The sequence below is a fragment of the Perca fluviatilis genome, chromosome 9, assembly GCF_010015445.1.
Source record: "Perca fluviatilis chromosome 9, GENO_Pfluv_1.0, whole genome shotgun sequence".
Taxonomy (NCBI): domain Eukaryota; kingdom Metazoa; phylum Chordata; class Actinopteri; order Perciformes; family Percidae; genus Perca; species Perca fluviatilis.
In genome coordinates, this window is record NC_053120.1 from 32001061 (window position 1) to 32013703 (window position 12643).

At 40.5% G+C, this 12643-nt stretch overlaps 1 protein-coding gene across 7 annotated transcripts in view; it reads left to right on the forward strand.

The window, feature by feature from the left end:
- The window catches only part of mcf2l2 (MCF.2 cell line derived transforming sequence-like 2), a 376220-nt gene that overhangs the window by 217835 nt on the left and 145742 nt on the right, over window positions 1-12643 (forward strand). For all 7 annotated transcript variants that reach the window (XM_039810745.1, XM_039810749.1, XM_039810748.1 and 4 more), the window contains exons 17-18: window positions 9028-9143; window positions 12203-12272. In XM_039810745.1, coding sequence (XP_039666679.1) covers window positions 9028-9143; window positions 12203-12272 — 186 coding nt within the window. The remainder of the gene's footprint in view (window positions 1-9027; window positions 9144-12202; window positions 12273-12643) is intronic.

Below are 12643 nucleotides of genomic sequence, written 5' to 3' on the forward strand. Positions count from 1 at the left end.
AGTTTTATGAATGAAATAGACATATTACATACCTGAAGGCCAATTCGGAGTCGGTTTTGAATCATTTACAATCCCGTAATTGTCTCCATTTGTTGAAAGCCCGACCGACTGTGACTCGGATTTCGCCCGTTGTCTTTCACTTTCCCTTTTAGCTTTTAGTTGTTCTTCATTTAATTTCCTTCTTTTCTGTGATGGCCCTGCCCCAGTATCAGCCATAACTACAGCAGGCCTATATAAAGAAAACTCCTGCTACCTTTTACCTGGCTGGATACTCACTAACAACTTTTACCTACATTTTCACTAAAACAGGCTTTTCCTGTGTTACGCCGAAATCTGTGACCCTTCAGAATGTGTGCTCTGTAGCGCCGTCTACATTAAATTAAAACATTAATAAAAACTATACAAAAATAGCGTTCTTTTCACTGTTATTCTCGTTTGCTGTTACAGGTAATATATGATCATCAGATGGAAAATTACTAAGTTTCAGTAACATTTAAAATTTACATATAGTCACTTTAAATTCAAAACATCTGCAATCCTACACTGTTTATTTGAATTTGTCTCTGCAGTCCTTGATCTCTGCTCTTAATACTGTTTTTGAATGTTGAACATGCCCCTTTAATACTGATTAAAGGACCATAAATTACCACTTTGGTATTGTTTTCATAGTCTTGGTCATTGGTTATATTCATTCAGTTTCTCGCCGCTGTACAAAAACAGTGTTTTACCTTCGTATAAAGTGTTGGCTTGTTTACAACTTATTTGGTCGTGGACTGTAATGTCTCTTTCCGTGATTTAACATAGCAATAAAAATAAAACCCATGTTGTAATAAAGATTGATTTACACTAACATCAATACTTAACAGTCATATGTATTTAATGATGAATTAGACTGAGGTGGAATAACGTGTGTACAATTTTGAGGTAACTGTAATTGAGTATTTCCATTTGATGTTTCCATTCTCTCCTAAGAGAGAAAAATTGTAAATATGAGCAATTTGATGCTATTGTAATAATATGATGCAGTTTTATAGATTCAACTACCCAGTAGTATATAAAGTAGTTCCATCTTGACCAGCTCTAAGGCTGCATTCACACAAAATGAGGAGTTGCTGCGATTAGGGCAGAGTTGTGCGACGGTGTGGGAGTGTCACTTAATTGGCCCATTTGTGTCTTCATGGTTCTAGCATTTAGTCATGCTGTTAATCTGCTGGGTCCTACGAGTGATTGTCTGTCCGCACCAGATTAAAAAAACATTTACTTTTAATGTCTAACCAGGATGCAAGGCCTATCATAACAGTAGTGCACAAGGCCAAATTAATTGAGTTTTGTCTGATATCGCTAACGTGATTGGTGATTGTTACTTAACGCTTCCTTTGTGTTGGAATTTTAAACTCTGGTGGATTTATGTTAACTATATTTAACTGCTCCTCAGATCTCTGCAAGGTAAATCAAGACAGCTAGTTAGCTGTCTTGATTTCAAGACACTAGCTAGCTGAAGAAAACAATGACGTTATTTATCTGTAGAATCTGAGTTTTCTGTTGCAATTCTAAAACAACTTTTGAACGTACACATGTTCCACCAAAACAAGTTCCTTCCCGAGGCTATTTTCAAGCGGCACCGGGGCTCCCTGCAGCGCTTAGAGCCACCCATGATGAGTTTGATTGGTTTAAAGAAATGCCAATAAACCAAAGCACATTTTTCTCCCATCCCGAAATGCTGTGTGAACTAGCCAGACCCTCCTCCTCCAGTTTATTAGGGTTAAAACCCCAAAGGGGTATAACCCTATTGTTTTTGTTTAGATTTGTTATTATTAGGGTTCAAACCCTAAAAGGGTAAAACCCTATTGTTTTTTCTCCGGTTTGCTATTATCAGGGTTGAAAGCCTGAAGGGGGTAGAACCCTATTGTTTTTACTCCGCTTTATTATTATTTGTCATCTCCCAATGCTGCTCAAATTGCCGTGAGCTGGAATGAGCTAAAAACACCAAACTTGGCTAAATGACTGGAAATGATGTGCATTTGCTTCCCAAGAAATATGAGCCCAACTAGCCACATGGTGGCGCTACAATTAATTATCAAAAAAGTGATTTTGGAAAGGAAACGCCTCTCACACCGTAAGTCCAATTGACTTGAAATTTCTCACACATATGCAGCTCAATGTGCTCTACAAAACATCCATTTGGACTATAGAGGTCTGCCATGAATGTATTTACATCCTTCTGTTGGCCGAGAAAGGGTTTGAACCCGTTAATCGCCGCTTGCCGGGTAGAACCCTATTGTTTTGCTCCAGTTTGCCATTATTAGGGTTCAAACCCCAAAGGAGTAGAACCCTATTGTTTTTGCTCAGATTTGTTATTATTTGTTGTCTTCCACCACAAAACTACCACAAATTGTACTGCAAAGCCCGGTGGACGGAATTTCACCAAAACTGGTACACATGGTCTGGGGGTGAGTAATAACCAGGGGTCTCATTTATAAAACTGTGCATAGGATCCTTACTATAAGTGTGCGTACGCCCAAAAGCCCAGAATGGCGTACGCCAAAAATTGATCTGATTTATAAAACCGTGTGTACGCATACCTGTAAGCAATGTTCCCTTTATAAATCAGAGATGTATTCCATGCGTACGTGGATCAGCCTCTTATCACGCCCTGTACACGCCCATTTTTAACCATAAATAGTCAATGAAAAGCACCTTGTGAATGCTGATCAGTGTATGAATGACACTGGCAGTTATTACACCATATCATGATGACTGGCAGAGAAAAAGCAAAAAACTTCTCAGACGTTCAGGAATTGCTGCAAGTTGAATTATAATTTTGGCCTGTTCTTGCACAGTGTATGGAACCGTGATTTAAAGACTACATATATGATTAATACGTACAAAACAGCAGGCATTACGGCACTTGGGGACAGATTCAATATACCAGACATATATAATAAGATTTAACAGAACTATATATTTTATCCAAACAAGTCTTAGTGATAAAGTTGAAGATTATACATAATATTTGTTTAAAAAAAACAACCACTTAGCTGTCTGACATTTCCCTCTGGAAACAGCCGGTTTCCCCTGTATTTGGACCGGGATGGCACGGTTCCGGCGCGTTGCCCTCTCTACTGGACCCAATTCAGTACATAGATCCAAGAGCTCAGCTTTAGAAAATCTAAATCGGCATATTAGCCAGTCATCGTCATGGTCCCTGAAGTCTCTTTTTCTCCTGATTCTTCCATTAGCGTAGTCCTCCTGCAGGGCATCATGCAGCATTACGCACGGCTTCACCGCAGTATTTATATGTTTACAACAATTTGTGATTGTTAACATCTTGCCAACACAGCATCAACTAGTGGTATCCCCCACCCCGAGATACAATTTGAAGACGAAATAAAGTGTAATAGGCAAACACACTTTTCTTCATGTAGGTTTTGTCACAAACAGTATTAAAGTTCGGACTGATAACGAGGAAATTAAGGGTAACGATTGCGCGAGAGCTTAACGGCTGTATCTTCAGACTTTGACATTTGATGATATATGCACAGTTTTAAAGACAGATATTTAGTTATTTACACTGTGTTCTGCAACTATCTAATGGTAGGGTATTTGATGCTATCCTGTATTCCATGCAGTCGGGCCATCCCCTCCTCCTGCACTCCGTAGCGGACAATGTGACGGCAAGACAGTGCTGATTAAATATTAAGAACACATTTTTATTTAAGATTTGAGTTGGAGGTGTTTATGGTTATCACTCAGTACAAGCGCAAATAACACTGCTGGATTTCATCTTCATGGTAATGTGGATGATATGGAGTGAAAGAATGTGCGTGAGGCATAAATACTAGAAAATATTATGAGTAATCTTATTCCCATTTATTCTCTCCAGTCTGACTGCACATTCTCCCGTCAAGTTTGTTTTTTATAAATCACAACCTTTGCGTGGGAAGTGGCGTAAACACATTTTTGAGTTTAACCCATAGGTGGCACCAAAAACACCACAAAAACCCAGTGCCAATTTTCGTTAAAATATGAAAAAGGGGGGCAAAATGGCAGGACTTATTGACTTACTGTGCATGTGTCAGCGCATGTGTGTCTCCTGCATGCGCAGTACAGCAGGTGGAGCGGGGAGTTGCTACATCGAGTTACTACATCCCTAGAAGCTCATTGATTCAGTTCGCTGGCTAGCGCCAAAAAAGTGGTCATCCACCAAAAACTGATTGCCGTCTACCCTAAATGCAAATGATAAAGTTATTTATTCACAGACACATGTAAGATGAACGCCAATGCTCTTGGGCTCTCCGGCATTTTGTTTTGTTGCCGGCTGTTGCAGTCGCTCCAGTCGTTCTGCGCGCTGTAGCAGCTTCCCCAGCAGGATGGACCAAATAGTTACCTGGATTGATCTTGATCCTGTGAATAGGTCATGTCTGTAATTTGTAAAGAAAAAATTGCCTGGCAAATGACCCACCATATTTTGCCGAACACCAAGGTCCTGTGGTAATTAGTCCAATGCGAATCGACATGTCTGTGATTTGGCAGGGTCATATATAATTTTTCAAGGTTTTGGTTTCCTGTATGCCTATATATCCCTTTTTCGCGAAGATGGATATGGGATTGCGGGGGGCTGCGGACGCCTCCTTTCATGACCAACCTAGTCTAGACCACTGCCCAACTGGAGACATGCTCCCCGCAGCTTTGTTGGACGGCTGACAGCGATACTCTGTGGGTGCTGCCGTGGCGTGGGTAGGGGATGCGCCTCTGGTAACCTAACCTGGCCCAAAAAAATGCGGTGTAGTGGCCTTGCGCTGGCCGTGTCCGCGCACCTCTGGGTACCAAGCTCGCGGTGTACAGACAAGTCAATAAATTTGAGTAAAATCACAGGCTCACTTAGCCCGTGCGAATGCGCCACACAAAACTCAGATGTGTGGTATGGAGGACTTCCAGGGACATGGAAATTAAAATAGAGCATTTCTTTAATTAATATTTAATTGTACATAAAACAGGAATTAATAATTGGTTTTCAAATTCATTAATTAATCCATTATTGAATAGAGGAACTATAAAAAGATTTTCAAAGTCAAACTTTAAAACAGTAAATCAGGAGGTCATATAGTTGCGATGAATGTTGTGCTTAGACAGAAATTAATAATTAACAATAAGATAATATGTTACCGATGCACCGTTGCATTTCAAGTGTTGCATATGGTAACTTACTACATTGGATGTATCGTGAGCTAAACTGGGCATCACTGTCACTGTGTCATAAGCCAAAGCATTAAGAGTTTGTTGTAGCAACCAACGTAATAATAAATATAGCCACAAGCGGCAATTCGTGGGTTCAAACCCTTTTTTTCGGCATCTCAAAGCACTTTCACTTATTACAGGTACCTTTCACTCACATTCATACACTTTGCCACCAACCTTCTGAATGTTAGGCAAATGCTTTACCGCCTGAGCTACAGCAGGCTTGGGAAGCAGCCCAATCGCCAAAAAGCAGAAAGCAACATTGAGAAGATGCCAAATCGCCAAAGTCAAAGCAGTGTAGCTTCACAAAGATGAGCACAACCACTTCAGATGGGTTAATGCTCTATAGAACCAACCAAACACCTGTTTCATCACTACAATAGATTCAAGCAAGTCCCACGATTTCGCCCCCTTTATCGGATTTTAAAGAAACTTGGTACAGTACAGGCCAAAAGTTTGGACACACCTTCTCATTCAATGTGTTTTCTTTATTTTCATGACTATTTACATTGTAGATTCTCACTGAAGGCATCAAAACTATGAATGAACACATATGGAGTTATGTACTTAACAAAAAAGTGTGAAATAACTGAAAACATGTCTTATATTTTAGATTCCTCAAAGTAGCCACCCTTTGCTTTTTTGATAGCGCTGCAAACCCTCGTTGTTCTCTCAATGAGCTTCATGAGGTAGTCACCTGAAATGGTTTTCACTTCACAGGTGTGCCTTGTCAGGGTTAATTAGTGGAATTTTTTCCCTTTATTAATGGGGTTGGGACAATCAGTTGTGTTGTGCAGAAGTCAGTTTGATACACAGCCGACAGCCCTATTGGACAACTGTTAGAATTCATATTATGGCAAGAACCAATCAGCTAAGTAAAGAGAAACGAGTGGCCATCATTACTTTAACAAATGAAGGTCAGTCAGTCCTGAAAATTGCGAAAACTTTGAATGTGTTCCCAAGTGCAGTCACAAAAACCATCAAGCGCTACAACGAAACTGGCTCACATGAGGAATGCCCCAGGAAAAGAAGACCAAGAGTCACCTGTGCTGCTGAGGATAAGTTTATCTGAGTCACCAGCCTCAGAAATCGCAAGTTAACATCAGCTCAGATTAGAGACCAGATGAATGCCACACAGAGTTCTAGCAGCAGACACATCTCTAGAACAACTGTTAAGAGGAGACTGCGCGAATCAGGCCTTCATGGTCAAGTAGCTGCTAGGAAACCACTGCTAAGGAGAGGCAACAAGCAGAAGAGATATGTTTGGGCCAAGAAACACAAGGAATGGACATTAGACCAGTGGAAATCTGTGCTTTGGTCTGATGAGTCCAAATTTGAGATCTTTTGGTGGTGTCTTTGTGCGACGCAGAAAAGGTGAACGGATGGATTCTACATGCCTGGTTCCCACCGTGAAGCATGGAGGAGGAGGTGTGATGGTATGGGGGTGCTTTGCTGGTGACACTGTTGGGGATTTATTCAAAATTGAAGGCATACTGCAACCAGCATGGCTACCACAGCATCCTGCAGCGACATGCCATCCCATCCGGTTTGCGTTTAGTTGGACCATCATTTATTTTTCAACAGGACAATGACCCCAAACACACCTCCAGGCTGTGTAAGGGCTATTTGACCAAGAAGGAGAGTGATGGAGTGCTGCGCCAGATGACCTGGCTTCCACAGTCACCGGACCTGAACCCAATCAAGATGGTTTGGGGTGAGCTGGACCGCAGAGTGAAGGCAAAAGGGCCAACAAGTGTTAAGCATCTCTGGGAACTCCTTCAAGACTGTTGGAAAACCATTTCAGGTGACTACCTCTTGAAGCTCATCAAGAGAATGCCAAGAGTGTGCAAAGCAGTAATCAATTCAATTCAATTTTATTTATAGTATCAAATCATAACAGAGTTATCTCGAGACACTTTACAGATAGAGTAGGTCTAGACCACACTCTATAACTCTATAATCAGAGCAAAGGGTGGCTACTTTGAGGAATCTAAAATATAAGACACTTCACACTTTTTTGTTAAGTACATAATTCCATATGTATTCATTCATAGTTTTGATGCCTTCAGTGAGAATCTACAATGTAAATAGTCATGAAAATAAAGGAAACGCATTGAATGAGAAGGTGTGTCCAAACTTTTGGCCTGTACTGTACATACGTTCATGTCGTGGGGCCCTATTTTAACGATCTGAAACGCAAGTATCAAACGCCAAAAGCTTTGTGGGTGGATCTCGGGTGCTGTTGCTATTATACCGGCGGGATAAATGACTCTTGCGCCCGACGCAAATCTAAAATGGGTTGGTCTGAAGTAGCTACATTACTCATAGTTTGGGCGTAATGTGCAATAAACCAATCAGAGCGTTATCTCACATTCCCTTTAAAAGCAGGTGTGCTTGTTCCATGGCGAATTTCTATTATAATGGCGGATTTGCTAGGTGCATTTGCGTTTGCTATTGATTTTTCTTTTTGACAAAATGTAAATAAAGAGATGTCACAAAAACATACTTTCCGATGTTTTGGGCTCACTCTCACTGAATCACAAGGTTATGAATGCATGGTGATATTTTTGCAATGTATTCTAACATTAGACTGAGATTACCTCACTATAGATGATGCAGCTCTTCTGTCTCCACTCCCGTGCTGCTGCTGGGGCATTTGGGTTAAGTGGCATCTGCACATGCAGTTCAACATCACATCTCCTTAAGTCCTCTAATATTTCCTCATTTATGTCATCAACACATCCATGATGCATGGAAATGTTGTGTAAAACAAGGTCATATTTTTCCTTTTATTTATGTATGGTTTGCAAAAATGGGAACTGCTGGGTCCGTGAGATGAGAGAAGCAAAGTGTATGCGCAGTGTGCACACTCTACATTACAGACCAGGTTTTTCCTGGTCTGTGGCGGAATTGTTTTCTGAAACTGCAAAATAGCACTAAGGGACATTTGCGCCGGAACACGCCTCCTCTTTTTGCTGAACTGCCCCAGGGATCGCAAGTTCATTCCCTAATTTATTATGTGAGTCTGTGGAGGGTGCAAAATAGGAATGATACATGCATCGGTGTACAAAGTCAATTGCGCTGGGTGCAAGATAGGGCCCGTGGTGTTAAATGTCTCCATCAATTTTAGACAGGATTGCTATAGCAGAACTTGAGTTATAGGCAATTCCCTGCTTAAGGGTTCCGCCCTTAAAGAAGTTCTTTGATTGATGGCGACCATGTTTTGTGACGAATCTTGCTCATTTATAGTAGAAATGTGTATCTCAGTCCCGCAAGACCATACACCAATTTTGGTCTTGATACAATCAAAATTTAAAAAGTTCTATTAATTTAATTGTTTTTCACATTATGCAAATTAGCTAAATAAATGGCGGGTGTTTATGGTCCAACAAGCTTTTTTCATAGAGCATCCTTGAGCTGCATATGTGTGAAATTTCAAGACAATTGTACTTACAGTGTGAAAAATCGCTTTTTTATCATTAATTACAGTGCCACCATGAGGTTGACTGGGCTCATATTTCTTGGGAATCTAATGCACATTTGCAGTTATTGGGCCAATTTTGTGTTTCTAGCTCATTCCAGCTCACGGCAATTTGAGACGCGGCGGAAGACGAATAATAATAATAACAAACCGGAGCAAAAACAATAATGACATAGAGTTATATCTATATCTATATTTATATCAATATTGATACTAATCGTGCAATTGTGCGAATAGGGCTATAGTGATATACTGTATTCCGGTTCAGCCGATCATTATTCTACTTTCCTCCTCAATCTTCTACCCAGGGTTATTTTGCAGAGCTGGATAACTCAGAGCTCAGCCACCTCATCCCCCCTTCTGTTGGGAACAGAAGGGATGTACTATTTGGCAACCTGCCAGAGATATATGAATTTCACAACAGGTAGGTGGAATGCAGTTTGTACATTTCTCTGCATTATGCTCTATTGTATTCGGGAAACACTGAATTATCGGTAACAAACAAGGTTGACCACAGGATAAAATGGTATAAAGAAGACTAAGAAACTACTCCACAAAACATTACTGACAGAACTATGTGACAAGAGTTTAGAATTATTAAAAAAAAAAAATCTTAAAGTGATCGATCAAATAAATTAGATGAAAAAAGGGTTGTATCACTGTCTGAAGGCTTCTTAAACATCAGATGAAGTGATTCTTTCCTCTAATACAGATTATGCTGAGTCATTAATAAATTAGTTATGACACAAAATGATGATAACCTATAGATGAAATTTATTCAATCTCATTAAACTTTGCACCCATTAAGGACACATATCTTTGCCCTATAAAACATGGATATGCAGCGATGTCACTTTTCTGATCAGTCAACTTGATTACTGTACACAGACTGCCTGTACTCAGTTGGGTATTAGCTAGCTTGTTGAGTGACTCCAACAAGGATGATAAGACTTTGTGGTCTCCAGGTCCTAACTGAGATTACCTTGATGATACCAGGGTCATTTTCTAAGACTTGACAAAGCTCCTCCAGAGCCACAGAAGACACATGTTGTTGTGACCATATTTACTGGATTGATAGAAACAATGGCACGCTGAATTGTTGTTTAGAGCAACTGAGACATCAATAGTTTGTTTGATAAGGAGATGAGTCGAGTAGACACCAACTTACCCAAGAAGATCCAAATGAATAACTGTACTGAAGGAATGTCCAAGTTGTTGAAGCTGAAAACAGTTTGCGCACATTTAGTAATTTGGCGTCAAAGAAAAATGACAGCAGCAATGTTTCCATCCACACATGTTTATGCGAATTAAATGATATTGAATAAAAAATGCCTAAGTGAAACAGTAGAATTTGATTGAATTTCATGTTCAATACGTTCAGTCTCATCGGATTTTCTCTTGATTGATATACAGTAGGGGTGTGACGAGACACTCGCTCACGAGACAAGACGAGACACGAGATTGGGGTCACGAGAGCGAGACGCGATTTTAACACTAATTTAAAGAAAACTTCAGTTAAGAAATATGACTGGGAAAAATAGTCTTTACTCAGAGAACCAAGGTTACAAGCTAGGGGTGTGACGAGACGCTTACTCCACGAGACGAAACACATCACGAGATTGGGTTCTGAGAACGAGACGAGATTTCTCGTCGAGGTGAAAAGTTGTCTCGTGAGGCGATGTGATGTCAGCGTGATGGAGCGTGGAATTACTATTGAAAATCCCCCTGCCACTTTTAAATCATTTGTGTGGCAACATTTTGGTTTTCCTGCGGAAATAATAAACGGCGAAAGAGTGACAGACAAGACGAACACAATATGTAAACATTGTAAGAAAAAAATGCCGTATACCGCGGCTAACACGAGCACTATGCAAAAACACTTCCAGCACCACCACAGCTCTCTACTAACTACTGCACTCGCGACTCGCGGGTGCAGTAGTTAGTAGTACGGCATTTCTTTCTTACAATGTTTACATATTGTGTTTGTCTTGTCTGTCACTCTTTCACTCTTTTCACCTCGACGAGAAATCTCGTAGAACGAGATCTCGTCACACCCTTAATATACAGCCTATGCAATAAATGCTGATGGAAACGTTTCAAATAAATAATGAATTGTGATTAAGTTTCAGGTCATTTTATGGTTAAACAGACACACCTGTCTGTTCCTTATGATGCAACGATTGTATACTACAGCCTGGAGTAATATGATTGATAGCCAGGCTTTCTATTGACAAAATCCCTGCAGCCTTCAGCAGGGGGTCTAATTGGGACGTAACTCCCATCTATTGTGCCATACACCTGTGGCACAAGGTGCGCTATATAATTATGTAGCAAGATCTCATGCGCCTTATCCTCTCCAGGTAGGTGTATTCCTTTGCATCATCCTCGTTCGTATGGCATTGCACACGGTGGTCATGCTGACCCAAACGTTTTGCCTACCACTCGTACTCTGCGCATGTAGCCAGTTTGTAGAGCGCAATGGCGATACACTTCTCGGTTGGAACCAGAGGGCCATGGCTTATCTGAGTCAAGGGACGGGCCAGTAAAATTACACAACAGGTCAAATGTCGGCGTTCATTTTGGCCGACCTGACATGTTCGGTCGGCGGCAGGGAAATCGGGACTCACCCGGAAATGACGAGCGGAATGAGGTGACTACAGTCTCTCAAAATCTGATGAAAATCCTTTGTTGAGCTGAAATGAAGACAGATTCAGAAACTGCATGGCCTATTTCTCGCTTAAAATGTTTTCAGAAACATGTTTCAGTGTTTTAGTACAATATGAGATCGTATTCTGAACGGCCGCCATGACAGTCTGGCTCTGAATTTCCAGAGAAAACAAACCCATGTGACCGGTTTTCATTTCTTGGGCAACATTACAGATTAGTGCCGCCTGCTGTTATAGAGATGTATTACGTCTCCTCTCGTCTTTTTGGTCTGTTCTGTGGCAGTTTTTTGGACCTCGGGGACGTGACTGATCATATCAACGGGGTTTTCTGTCAACGGTCGCCCGTCGGCTATATGTGTCTACACCATTACCCACACCACAGGCCGCCTCCATTGCATCATCATAGCAATTTGTTGATACCGTCATTGTTTTCTTATTATAGCTTGATATGTCGCTATCAGCTGGCACATAGCACTATTACAACTTCTGCAATTATTACTCATATGTAGGTAGACAGTGCGATCTATTTTGTCAAGCAAAACTTTGTTTGCATATGTTTGCTTGAATGTTGTGCGATTCAGTGCGAAAATGAATGGAAACACCCTAAAATGTCTCAAATCAATTTGATATACCACTTTGACTGCAAAATAGCATGTGACGTCATACCGCATAAGTTTTCATTTGCTTTAAAACCGTTGGTTGGAAACCAGTGAGTTTTTTTTTTTACCGAACTTCAGATAATTCTATTGACAAGTGGATGGAAACTTAGCTAGTGTGTTTTGTGTTCTCATTCTGTTTGTTCATAAATTACCTGCAGGACATTTCTGAGAGAGCTGGAAAACTGTGCAGAGAAACCAGAGCTGGTGGGAACCTGTTTTCTGAAAAGGGTAAGTTAAGGTTTGTGTGCCGTCAAATTTCACGTTACCTTATATCCTTGATAACCAACTCCAGCTCAACTAAAATATTGGAACATCTAATAATAATAATAATAATACATTTAATTTATAATGCACTTTTCATCAGAGATCTCAAAGTGCTACAGGTTAGAGATAAAAACGATAGAAAAAAAAATAAAAAAATAAGTAGTTTAAAATACAAGAATAAAAATAAAAATAAAACATCTAAAAGGGACCAAAAGCTTTGCAAAAGAGAAATGTCTTAAGGCCTTTTTTAAAACAGTCAGTGTGTTGAGGTGCCCTCAAGGTGTCAGGGAGGGCATTCCACAGACGTGGGGCAGCAGCACAGAAGGCCCTATCTC